The following is a 14,354-nucleotide window of genomic DNA, read 5'->3' as shown; positions in this document are numbered from 1 at the left end:
GGTTCATAGTTCGTATTGAAAAGAGACTCGGTGGTAAGATAGGCCAGGTTCCACTACTTATCTCTCAGTCAGAAACAGAGCTGATAAGTTACTCACAGCAGCATTCTCCTCAGAGGATGTCGGGGCAGTATCTCTCAGTAGTACAGGACATAATGCTTATTCAGCCTAAGCCTGCATCAAGACAGTTGTACCGCCTCTTAAACTTGAGCTTTTACCTAGTCCCTATAAGCATTCAAAGCACCAGAGTTGTAGCTGTCTCGTTCAATACCCAGAGCCATTCCCTCATCTTGCACTCCTCAACATCACTGAGGAGCAAAAATGTCTGTGATCTGGTACCTGGTGCTCCTGAAGTGCAGCAGCCAACAGCTCTTGTTTCTGCACCACAATCCCATCCAGCCTTCCTCAACTAAGAGCAAAAAGAAAAAAAAAAACAACAAAAAGTTATTTTTCTTTAAGTTATAGCAAACTGCTTTCAACATTTATAACCTGCATTTGCTACAAGTTGTGCACAAGGAACAAACAGCACTAAAAGACTTAAGATGTATAAAAAGGCAAAGAAAAAAACTTTCAGTTTAAAATGCAGCAAGCAGTTGCCATGGTTTGTACAATACCCAGAGTGCTACAGTGCCCATATTTGTATTTAAAGAAAGAAAATGGAAAAAAAAATTATTTTAAACTGTAGCAAAGTTGCTAGAGTTTAGACCTCAAGCAGAGAATTACAGTGCTCAGTTTTGACTCCAAATGTAATATTGGTATTTAAAAGCTGATATGTCCTATCATTAAAGAGTGATCAGGATCATCTTCATGCCCAGGCTGCCCCCTTTGCCCTATCCCAGCTATACTACTGCAAAACACTGAGTTGTATCATGGGTGACAAGCTACCAACTGAAGAGGATGCTCATAACATGAGATCGTTACGTCCAGCCAATATTATAGGGCTTTCTGTTAAATTGCTTGGACTCAAAATGCAGAATCCTGATATGCTGAAAAAAAAATGCAGGAGAACATTGAATATTGAACATTATACAATGACTCCCCATTAATATTCAAAACCATGCACGCTGATTGGTCAGCGTGCACGTTGTAAGTCAGTTATAGTAATGGAAAAAAGGTCCAGTTGCCCGGACTTTTTCCATTACTATAACTCTTTTTTTTTTATGCAATGGAGAACGCACGATCTCCGTTGCTTCATACTGTCTCGCTATATTAAACGAGTTTAACATAGCGAGACAGCTTTAAAAAAAGCAACGTAGATTCTCCATTGCTTTTTTTAAAGCTGTCTCGCTATGTCAAACTCGTTTAACATAGTGAGACAGTTTGTAAAAAGCAACGGAGATCTTGCTTTCTCCGTTGCTTTTTTCAAAACTGTCTTGCTATGTTAAATGGGTTTAACATAGCGAGACAGCTTAAAAAAAACAACGGAGATTCTCCGTTGCTTTTTTTAAAGCTGTCTCGCTATGTTAAACCCATTTAACATAGCGAGACAGTTTGTAAAAAGCAACGGAGATCTTGCTTTCTCCGTTGCTTTTGCCCACAGCTCTGATGTACTGCGTAGGCATACGCATGCGCAGTACATCAGAACTGCCGCAGAATACCAGACAGCTGTGGAAGGGCAGCAAGGAGGCATTATACAATGCCATTATTTAAGAAAAGTAATTTTTTTTTTCTTAATGTCATTGTATAATAGCAATAACCCACTTCTGGGTGTGGGTAATGCTGGATTTACCCATGGTTGGCTTTGTTTGGCCACTTGGGCTTCGCCCTCATGACCAAACCACACCAACCTTGGGTAAATCCAGCATCACCCACACCCAGGCGTGGGTTATTGCTATGTTATTCTTCTCCTTTAAACTTTTTTGCAGACTATAAAGTTCATCTGGGCCACTTAACTAGAGTCTTCAAACATTTGGTGCACAGCAGGACAAAGCGATGCATAGTCAACATTATAATCCTTTTGGTCAATACTTGGCCCTTGCAGTATTGCTGCTGTTACTAAAATATATTAATAGAATATAAGGACAGATTATGAGACTGGGGCTAAAAGCTTCCATCACCATTACTAGAATGTGTCTGCTGGATGAAATTGACAAAACATAGGATACAAATAACTGAAAGATATGTCAGTGATAATGTCTGCTTTCTTTCACATTAAATTCTTGAGCTAAAAGAGTGCATAACATATACTGAAGAAACTGATTTTGCATTTGTGAATTCATGATAAACTATTTTAATTTCCCCGCATCTTATTCATAGCTACATCACCTGCATTTTTGTTTTAATGAACAGTTTGTTGAATAACTAGGTGTGTTACAAAACATATTTGACAGTTTAAGTGCTATCTTTGAACAGTCTTCCTGAGGCTTCAGGTGAGATCAGACTGCATATGTTAATGTTGTTTGAGAAATACTGACTCACTATTTTTTTTTTGTTATGGTTGTTAAAAGTGTTAAATGAGGGAGTTATATGTGTTGCTGTAGATATCTGGTATGCTTTTGTCGAGCCATCGGATAAATTAACTGTGCTATATAAAAAGAACTGTAGTTATAGTGTAAGTTCTTTTGCAGATTTATTTTGATAAAATCCCAATGGAAATGCGGAAGCCTTTTCGCTATCACATTAGGCGCAATTTCCAGTCAGGAATTCAGGTAGAGTTCAAACAGTCGACTCACCAGAGGTATCTACGTGCACAGATGTACTGGCTACAGGTAAAAAAATTTGCAGACTTTATTTCTTGCAGTTTAAATAATTTGTTCAGAGATTGTGCAGAACATTTAAGCAGCACCTCTGCATGTACTGTGTAGGTGTTTGAGTGTCAAATATCCAATAGTAGGATTGCATCTGAGCAGGTATTTTAGAGCACAGATCTCCATTTTTTTGTAAGTTTGCTCTTTCCTACAAGAATAACAAATGTGTACTGTGATTGTGTGTGACGACAACAATGGATTTCATGACTAGAGGGAAGCTTTTAGTGTATTTAAATGATTTTGTCCTGTGCAAAACTTGTTGGAAAAAAATAATGTTACCTGAACTCAGATTTTAGGTAAGCAGTTATAAGAACTGTCATGCATATGACATTTGAGAAAAAAGCACAACTGTCAACAACGGGTGTAACTTCCGTAGAAGGGTTTGCCTTTTTCCCTGATTTTAAACGTGTTTTGATTAGATCACTACTTACATTTATGTGAGCCATTAAACAGTAGCTTCTATTTTTCTGTTAAGCTCTGAAGTCAGGTTAAAATCATACTCAAGACTTCTCTCCTCAAACAAAACCTGCAGGGTTTTTCACTTATATCTTTACTGTCAGAATTCATTAGGGAATTTTTATTTTTTGATATTATTCTAAGTTTTGTCTTTGTACCCTGCTCCTACTATATGTCTCCACTCCATGTCTGCTGCTTTTACATTTCATTAAAAGTAAATCTGTGTAGCCAACATACCTGAAAATGTAATTCAGACAAAAGAAAAAACCTGTACTGCTTGTGGTCTAGGTCAAGGCAGGACCAAAGACATTGCAGGACTGGCTAAGGTAAGGAAAGCTTGAGCATTCCTCAATGACTCTCCTTTCCTATGGAGAAAGTGAACAGCTGTTTGTACTGTCTTAAGAAATGTTCAGAATCTCCTGCGTTAGTCTGCAACTCTTACTGCTGCTGTGCTAAAGAGCCCCCCCCCCCGGTTTGTCAGGTTGGTTCATCCCTGTTGAGGATAATTCCAGGGCTGTAGCTGATATAGAACTGGCAGTGAATATTATATACTGCGTCTCTGAGAAGATTTTCAATTCCGTCTGTTATGGCATACCTAGTGGGCAGACATTCTGTATCGGAAATTTAAGAGCTTTGACAAACATTTGTGTAGGTCTTGGCCTCTTGCTCTAGAGAGCTAAGGCTGTATGACCCAGAGCTGTAGCAAGATTGGTCAGTGCTCCCGTTTTACTCACCCCCCCCCTCCCCACCGGTTCAAGCTGAGGACCAAAAAAATTCCTCTTATCTCTGTTAAATCAGTTGATGTATCAAGCAACTGTAATAACTCCTTGCAGCAACTCGCTGTCATTTAAACTATAAATAAAAAGAATTTTCGAGGAAGTCAGTAGTTATAAAATTGTTATTTTCTAAGTTCTGCCCCACGCTTTTACTAAAGAAGCATTGGTGCTAGACCTAATATTCAAATACTGACTTTGAGACAATCATTTAAGCAGCTGCCACTGCTTGTAGGGACCAGTTGGGATTTGTTCTACAGTGGCAACTATGCTCCCTTACAGTTTGTGAATGGAGCAGCTGCCCTGTCTGCCCCAAGGTTTCTGTCACTTTGCTGTGGCATGGATGACAGCAAATCATATAGAAACTCTGATGCTAGAGGAAGTCAGGTATGCAAGGATGGACGCATACCTCTCAACCTGGAAACATCAAAAACCTGTACAAAGGTCCATGAAAAATAGGTACAGATCTCTATGCTGATTAACATAGCATTTGCATGCATAATTATGTAGCCCCACCCACTCCAATGGGGTTGTGGGATACCAAGTTTCAAATGCAGACTGCAGAACAGACAACCAAAGTAGGGCTTCAGAGTCCCCCTGCAGCCATTCCATTCCAGTAATCCATTACCTGGCTATTTCGCCCCCATTTACCATAAACACTGTAATGTGCATACTGCTTTACTTCTACAGTGATTATGTAGATTTCATTTAAAACTTTTATTTTACATTTTATAGCACAAACACTAATAGACATCCGCTAAACAAAGCAATACACTCTCACAATGAAAACTGACTTAGCATTAAAACTTCTCTGCCCTGGAAACTCACATTCAGTAGGTACAAGTGGCAAGAACTGACACTGGAATGGCTGCAGGGGGACTCTGGGGCCGTATTGTCATTGCCTGTTCCTCAGTTTACCTGTCATGCACTTTTCAAAAACATGTCTACTTATACAAACATGCATATCACTATTGATGGCACCTGTTTGTGAGTTAATGTATGTCTCCACATATCTGAGTAATTTTTCATGTGTGTTTACATTAGAGTTTGGGTCACTTTGCTAATGAATGCCGAAACCTAACTACTGCAATGGAAACCTTCCAGGACTAAGCATGTAATAGATACATGAAGTATGATGCACTTTAACATGTATATACTTCAAGCAACTATATGCAAAATATTCTGTAAACAACTAACTTTAATTTCAACCAGGTTTCTCTGGCAGGGCAGCAAAAGTGACAAACTGTCATGCTGGTAAAATATAAACTCAGAGAAGTACTCGTATTGCTTGCTGGAAAAGAAGTGAAAAAAAACTGTCTGCAGTCATTAAGGCTGAATGCAATGAAAAATGCCTCCTGAGTCAACTGCACACATACAGATGAAGCTGCTTAATACACTGGAATGGAGCTGCTGCCAGTAATGAACCACACTCTGCTTAAGTAGAATAATCTGCTTAAATAAGGAGCCACTCTGCTTAAAATAGAATAATGAACATACACCGAGCTGCTACCAATAAGGAACCAAAAAACTCCAGCTTTACTCCGTAGCATATCGCCTACTCCGCGGTGATCTCTGCCTAACATATCAAGCTATGTGAAACCCAGAGCTGTTGGACATGCTACACCTAAAGAAATCCCAATCCCTCCTAGCTACATGCTCTAGGGACCTAAACCTTGTCACCACAATAAACAGGACATTCTGGAGGGATAAATTCTTGTCCCAGAGACTTCCTATACTCTGGAGCAAGCTACCCATCTATGTCAAGCAAAGTTTTTCATTAGCACTCTTCAAGAAAAATCTTGATGAGTGGATGGGAAATAGGAAATGCACCCCGGGGATGACTTCTGTCTCTCTGCTGGACAGTGGCACAGGAAAATAACTTTCTTGGGTGGCGTAAGCTATGGAACCTTGCTGGCTAGGCTTACATAGGCCCTTGGGCCGATAGCCTAGTTACCTACCTATGAACCTATGCATGCTACACACACACCCTGACCCTGATGAAGCAGCTTAATACACCAGAGTGTAGCTGATTTGAATTAGAAAGCTGCTTAATACAGCAAAGCTGCTGCCAATTCAATAACCACTCTGCTTAAAATGATAATGAACACAAGTGTAAATAAAATAATGAACACTAGTTTAAAAGCTTAGCACATTGCTTAATACACCGGAGCTGCCAATAACAGACTACTCTGCTTAAATAACAAACCACTCTGCTTAAAATAAAATGATGTACATACTCCAAGTGCAACAAAGCTTAGCACATTACTTAAATAAAATATCTGCCACCAGTAAAGAACCACACATGCTTGAAAGTTTAGCACATTTAAATTAGAACGACGTGGACAGTTTTCTTTTTTTTTTCTTATTTGGAACTGGGAGCCCAAGCCTTTTTCTCATGCTGTGTGTGGCTGGGTGCTGAGCAGTCAGGCAGGCGGACGGATTGAAACTTAAATTGCACAGCTGCTGTTGATTATTCCCTCCAATTTGACTTAGTCCAAAGAAGTTGATGTCATTACCCCCTGTAGGCTGTGAGTGTGTGTGTGGTGACGACAGATAAATTTAAAGTTGTATCACAAAAAAAAAAAAAATCGGGAATTAAAGTGGCTACTCAGGAATTCGTGGCACCCCATTATTTTGCCCTTAAAACTGGTAAATACCAGGAAATTCAGCACTGTTGAGAGATGTGGATGGAAGTGAGCAACATTTGTTGGCTTATCTCTTCTGGGAGGGGCACAACGTATCCTGATGTTGTGTTGACACCTAGTGGATATTATTGGATGCAGTAGCTATATGGACATGATGGTGAAGGCACTCCAGGCATCATTAGCTGTAGCTGCAAGCTGAGCATGTGCAGTAGAACATATATCTGGGGCCAGTGTTGTGTACTGTCCTCCTGGCCACTCCAGGGACTTGGGAGTTAAGAGAATACAAAATAGCCCCTCATGACCAGCTTTTCTCCCATGTGGGAATGAATGGACCAGTGGGTTACACAAGAGGCCTGATGGTTGTCTAGAAGCTGTAGTCTGAGGTGGGGGTGGGGAGTGTCAGAAAATTGTAACAAAAAAGGTGTTCCTCAGTGCTCCAGACTAAGGTTGCTCCTGTTTTATATTTACATAAGTGAGTCACAGCTTTATCACTGATGATTTACAACTGTTAATAATTTTTCTGGAAGATACCAAAGAGCTGCACTGCAGGATTATTTGATCAGTCTTTATTAAGGGTATATACAAATAAGGATTTTAATCCTGAGAAGTTCAAAGACACTAACTGGTAAGAATATCAAACTTCATGAATACAGTAGAGAATAAGCAAGCATTGTACAGATTTAAAAAGCTGGTCGTTCTCTTAAGCTGCTTTTTTTGAGCATGTTGAACAGACATGTTTGTACTGTTTAAAATATGATTTTTTTGGTGTGATTTGCTATTAGAGGTTTAGGAGTTTACCACGTTTAGAAGGATGGCTTCTAAACCCCTGAAAAATTAGATATTTTATATGAAACAGAGTGACTATGAAGGCTACCTTGCGGATGTTGTCTCAGCCTAGCGAAGAAAGTAATTGGCCAATGAGGTTATGGAAAAGGAGATATGAAATGTGCTTTGGAAGTTGTTAGGGTGCAGTTTTAGGTGGTATTTGTGGACTTCTTAACAATTATATGAAACCACTTATGCTATTAAGGAGTGTAGAGAGGGAGAACCCTGACTAGCTGACAGGTGTCTGAATTTGGAGGAATGCCTGATACCTGTAGAAGGAGTGGAGTATGGGGGTGAGCTGCTACGTCCATCCTGTGGGTTTCGTTATCCACAAGAATGAGACCTCTTGAGAGCACTGGGTGAACCCTGTGCAGCTTAAGCCTCATGAGCTTTTCAGCTTGTGAAAGATGCACTGTGAGTGAGGGTTCCTCTTGGCCCCTTGGAGGACAGCTATAGCGGAGCTTTATAGAGAGACTATGGGGGGGGGGTTCTGCAATGGTGTAGAGAATAGCCTGGCCCACTATATCAACTAACTCTAAGTGGATGAGCTCAATGGGGATTCCTGGACGGGAACAAATGGCTGGAGGGCTCTCACCTGTTCAGGAGTCCCTGGCTGCTGCATCTGTAGAACACATGGGCTGATTGTGTGTAGATAAAGAACCCATCAAGCTTGGTGTGATGCCCACCACTGCTACCAGTATGTGATGACCCCACGATGGGCCAGTAATCAAGGAGTCTGAAACCTCACCACTGGCACTGCAGAGGGACGTGCACTTGGAATACAAATGGATACACTCAATATTTCCAGATGCAGACCTCTCTGCATCAAGTACCATCTCCCTTATGAACCACAGGGAACACACTCAGCCTCACAGTCTGGGGTCTGGATGTCTCTATATCTTTTTCCCTCCAGATTCCCAATAAGTCTCCCGACTGATACAGCTGTAGGGTTAGGTCCTCAGCCAAGTCCTCCAATACCCTGTCTTTAAACCCAGTCCTTCGTGCCCTGCCGCAAGTAGCTGTCACACATAGACCGGGGAAAGGCTAGCACAGATTACCCGCATTACCAGCTTTGCCTAGACTATAAGGTAGGTATCACCGCCACCAGACACTTCACAAACAGCTACTCTAAAGCCCTTAACAAATGGTGTTCAATTATACTGTGTAATATTAATACAGATAAAAAGGGTAGTGGCTGACCAAGATAACTAGGCCTTCTGGAGTGGTCCACACATCGTCACCAAATAAATAAGTACTCTCAAATGTTAGATTCTTTTTACAAGGACCAGCCACAATAAAAGTTTTAAATATTATATTTAAAAATAAATAATAAAAGAACATGAAAATATTGAATATATACTGAAATTAACATTGATGAACAGACTCACACAAATAAAGAAAAACATTCTCTAAACTAAGCTTCACCATATTCCTGACTAATGTAAAATATTTACTGTTCCCTAGTTAAGTTAGTTACTACTGCAAAGCAAGATGCTGTGGGTGTGTGTTTTTCTAGTCAGGTTCCAAACAGAATACTCAATTCTTTGTGATATGTAAAATATAATTTCCAAGAGGGCTGGCAGATTGACTTCATCTGGTCAACTGACTCTAGGTTCTCAGAGTATTCTCCTTTGAAGGTGAGACAGGAATTTAGCATAGATGGCTACAATACACATTTACATTTTTATGGTAGTACCTGGGGCTTCCCCTCTTTTTACTAAGCAAATGAACAAAGGCTTTTTCTCAGACTTAGCAACTCTGGCCCTGTTCAGTACGGCCGGATGACTTTTAATGTTTTAACAGCTCATTTACATTTCCCACATTTCTCTTAAGTTAGCTGGTTAACCTCTGCTGTGCCAGTATACTGTATTAAAACATATACATTTAATTCAGTTACAATAATACATATAAATTACTTTTCCTTCCAGCAGGGTGCACTGTTGATATATTTTAACACAAGCAAACCTCACAAATACATTTTCAACTCAAACATTGATACAAATCAGTTCTATACAAAGAACATAGAATTCTTTACAAAACTCCAGCTGGCTGTGTTAGCACTTGCCCATATCATCTCACAACTGGTCCTGCAGGGACGATGATAAATAACAGCTTAAGTTGTCAAAGGGATTCTACTGAATTTCTGAAAGAGCAAAAAATGATGGCGGTAGAACATAAGGCAGTGGAGTAGAGCATGAAAATAGTTTACATTGAACAGAGGTCATTTATGTTGGAAGGCAATGTGATGAGGACTGACTGAGATCCTAGAATGTGAAGAAGCATTTGACTGTGTGGATTTTGTGAAAACCATGATGGCACAAAGACTGTATTGTTTAAATGATTGCTGGACATTGAAAAGCCATATACACTACATTTGTCATTGAGTAATAATGAATGGTCCACTGAGAATGATTCTGGTTCAGTGTGTTACTTTCAATGAGAGAGTGGGTCTTTTGGTATCTTTGGTGGCCAGGTAAGCTGGTAACAGTTGCTGGACATCCTTTGTATGTGGCTCTCATAGAGAAACTTGCAGCAACAGTAGCAGTTTTTGGCAGCCATTAAGGAGTGTTGATGTTGTAAGCTAAGCTAAAGTTTATTTCCAGTGATGCTGAAAGTATTTTTCCAAAAGGGATGCAGACCTTGACTCAGTGGACAAAGGACTACCATAGTGGGTTTTGTGAATGAGGAATCAGTAGTGGGGTAGCAGGATAAAGAGAGGGTTTATAAAGGTTATTGTCAGCAATAAAAAGTATTTACTTTTTTTATGTTAAAGGGTAAGTAGACTAGCACTAATAAGGGTAAGTAGACTAGCACTAATGAAAATCCAAGCAGCAAAGGTGTGGCTCCAGTGTAAACAGTCACTAATTCCAGAAGGTATGTAGTTCCAAAGAATATAAGGCAGAGAAGATAGTCTTTGACCTCAGCTTTAATGACACTAGCGCTTTCACATACAGCTTCATCAGGTGTTTAACATTTGCTGACATAAACCACCTATATATACCCCTTCAAAACATCATGTGATCAAAAAGCAATTCAAATTTAAAGTAACAGCGCATTAAAATATATGAATACCATAGTTAAAAATACAGATATAAAAACATAGTACATATCACTTGCGTAAAGGTCTCTTATGTAATATAGGTCTTACAGGGACGTGGTCATTAAGACCATGATTCGCCGTAAGTCTGACTATCCAAGTAGCCTCCACCTCTTCCATTCTGGACCTAATATCCCCACGTCTCACATTATCATATGTCCTATCTAAAACTAAAAATTTAAAAGTATGTAATTCATTTGTATTCACTACATGTTTAGCAAGTGCATTAATAAGGTTCTTTTTCTTAATATTATATAGGTGCTCTCTAATTCTTTCTTTTAATGAGCGATCAGTTTTACCTACATAATATTTATTACATAATGTACATATAGCAAGATATACCACATGCATAGTATTGCATGTTGCACTGACCTTAATATAAAAATTCTTGGTTGTATCTGGATGTTTAAAAACTATATCTGTGCAAACATAAGTACAATAATTACAGCTGCCACAAGGCTTGGTTCCAGGGTCACTAGCTACTGGATTTTTAGATATGTTATAACATAATCTTTTCTTAAGTGAATTTTTATTCTTAAAAGAAAATTGTGGTCTCACACCCACAATTGTCTTAATATGTTCATCAGTTGTTAAAATATTCCAATGAGAATTGATGACATCTATATACTTAGCTATGTCCCTAGTATAATGTAAGGACATTCTAAGTTTATTATTCACTACTTTTCTAGTCCTTGGTCTGCTCTCAGAAAAGTAAGGTTTAGCTGTAGTAGACCTTAATGTATCCACTACACCAGAGGTATGTTGAATCAAATGTTGTTCGTATCCTCTTTCAAATAATTCATTCTCAGTTTGAGTCCTAAATTTCTGATAGTCTTCGTCATTAACATTTAGTCTTGATGCTCTAAAGAACTGATTCTTAGCTACATTTCTAAAAACAAAATTAGGATGCATGCTACATCTTTTAAGTAGCTGATTAGCATGACATTCTTTCCTATACAAACTACTAATCAATTTACCACTAACATCTCTAGAAATATATACATCCAAGAAATTTATACCTATGGTAGAGAAATTCAAAGTAAAATGCAAAAAGTTAGATGATGTATTAATATACTCCATAAATTCAAACAATATTTCTTCACTTCCTCTCCATAGGATAAACAAATCATCTACAAATCTTTTATAAAAGGAGATACAAGCAGTGAAGGGACCATTTACTATATATTTGGTTTCCCATATACTCATCGCAGCATTTGCATAACTGTTGGAGCAAGAGCTCCCCATAGCAACACCATTTCATTGCCAATAAACTTTCTGGTCATACACAAATATATTATTACGTAATACAAGACTCAATAGAGTCTGTAATAAATATATATCTTTTTCATTAAAGTCTCCCATCATATTCAATAATTGTACTACATACTCAATACCTATGTCATTTGGTATGACAGTAAAGAGAGATGTTACATCTAAAGTAACAAATATGAACCTATCCAAGGAAGTAATATCTCTCGAGTAATTATACAATTCACTTAAAAATTGTTCTGTCTCTTAATATTATACAAGATTTATTCATTATCGGTTTAATACGCTTATCAATATATATAGACAATGACTCAGTACACCAATTATTACCAGCAACTATTGGTCTCATAGGAGGCCTAGTATGATTTTTGTGTATTTTAGGCAGTCCTTTTATAACTGGAATAGTGGGATTAGATATATAAAAATATTTAGCCAGATCTTGGTCAATAACAGAAGTATATTGTAGCCATTTAAGAGTATTTTGGACAGTCTGTATCATAGAATCAACTCTAGCTGTTGTAATATTTTCATAGAAATTAGCATCAGATAACATATCTTGTATTGCTCTATCATAATCAGATCTATCCATTAACACTATCTTGACCGCCTTTATCAGCGGATCTGATAACCAAATTTTCATTATTTTGTAATGTTATCAAGGCTCCATGTTCTTCCTTAGTTAAATTGTAATTCCTATATAGTTTGCTGTTGATGTTTCGCTTATTATACACTTCATACATACTAGAGATGCACAGTTGCTCAAATGCATTAATTAAAGAATTCTGCTTAGGAATGAACAAGCTAGGTCTTCTAAAAGAGTTATCAGACATCACATGAGTATCATTGTACATATTTCTAAGTGTAAGATTGCGTGTAAACATTTTAATGTCAAAAACAATATCAGATATTTACATGTCCACAGTGGGAATAAACATTAAACCTTTGCTCAACACACTCATTTCATCTTTAGTTAAACTATGTGCAGATAAATTAACAATCAATGTTTCACTTGTTGAAACGCTTTCTTTATCGTTAAGGGGCTTGTAGAAGCATCGCCCAATTTGCGTTTGTATCTCGTGGCACTTCTGCCTCTCTGTTGTAACTTTTGTTGTCCTTGTCTCACTCGACTTATACATCTCTCCCTCACTGGTAGAGGAAAACTGAGTCCCAAATTTTTTGTGGCTAGTAAAAAATTACTTCCATCAAAGTTCAAGACATTTTCCTGCTCACAGGGTGATACCAGTGGAGGAAAAGCCGCATCAGCGGTTTTATGTACTTCCGCCGTTGTAACAAGTGTTTTTCTATTAGTACCCTTGTCGACTACTGCTCCTGGAGCATTGGATATAACATTAGTAGAAGACTGTACATTTATAACATCAGAAAAAAGTTTACCAGCTTGCAACTCTTGATTTGAAATCTCCGACAGTTCTCCAGCTTCATGCTGCGTGATGTTAGTGCGTCGTGGTTGGAGAGTGCTATGTGATTGGTCATCGGTATAACGTGGCCAAGTAAAGATGTTACCCATTGAAAAATCCTTACGGTCCCGAACAATTTTATTCATTTTAGTCTGAATTAATTTTCTGCCATAAGCAAGAACATTGTCCAGGGTATCATTCATAGGTTTATTTAGAACAGTTGAGCGATACTTGGAACAAAGCGCTAGGTATCGACTCTGACTACCATCCAGCAATTTGTTCTCTTGCCTACTCGCTGAGGCAGTTAGTAACTTCAAATAACCCATGCTAGTTGAAAGATTCAGCTGTTGCCACTCTGATAATAGAGTGGAGTCAGTCAATTTGTGCAGGCATTTTCAAAATCCTCAGACCACGAGGTATAATTTGTTCTTGCAAACAAAGTTGTAAATGGAATATTTCATATTGCACTCTTTTAAGTTTACACAAATCCTCCTCTAGAAGTAATGTCACTTTTCAGTGCCAAAAAATCAAAGGAAGCATCTACTTCCCCTGAAGTAGGTGTAAAATCAGTCATGAGAGGATTAACTTTTTCAACAGTTCTAGAGATGAAAGTATGAACATTCACCTCAGACCAGAGTAATTGTTCATTAGTTTCCTCAACTTCAGAAATTTCAAAGATTTCATTGCTTGCAGCCATAGTCAAGTAGTTGTTTGGTGTAACAAAAGCACACAGCAGTAAAAACAACAAAGTCACCAAACAAACAGCTTTTACCTCTGCTGAAAAAATACAATCCGAATGAAAATCCAAGCAGCAAAGGTATGGCTCCACTGTGCTTTTGTTACACCAAACAACTACTTGACTATGGCTGCAAGTAATGAAATCTCTGAAATTTCTGAAGTTGAGGAAACTAATGAACAATTACTCTGGTCTGAGGTGAAGGTTCATACTTTCATCTCTAGAATTGTTGAAAAAGTGAATCCTCTCATGACTGATATTACACCTACTTCAGGGGAAGTAGATGCTTCCTTTGATTTTTTGGCACTGAAAAGTGACTTATTACTTCTAGAGAACGATTTGTGTAAACTTAAAAGAGTGCAATATGAAATATTCCATTTACAACTTTGTTTGC

At 38.3% G+C, this 14,354-nt stretch overlaps 1 protein-coding gene across 1 annotated transcript in view; it reads left to right on the top strand.

Moving 5' to 3' along the window:
• The window catches only part of VPS13C (vacuolar protein sorting 13 homolog C), a 6,956,796-nt gene that overhangs the window by 5,852,063 nt on the left and 1,090,379 nt on the right, over window positions 1–14,354 (top strand). The window contains exon 69 of the mRNA XM_044076309.1: window positions 2,565–2,705. Within this exon, the coding sequence (XP_043932244.1) occupies window positions 2,565–2,705 (141 nt within the window). The remainder of the gene's footprint in view (window positions 1–2,564; window positions 2,706–14,354) is intronic.

This window comes from Protopterus annectens, chromosome 7.part0, assembly GCF_019279795.1.
Source record: "Protopterus annectens isolate FY-2018-M chromosome 7.part0, PAN1.0, whole genome shotgun sequence".
Taxonomy (NCBI): Eukaryota; Metazoa; Chordata; order Ceratodontiformes; family Protopteridae; genus Protopterus; species Protopterus annectens.
The sequence above is the reverse complement of the archived record's forward strand: the minus strand, read 5'-3'. Positions and strand labels throughout refer to the sequence as shown.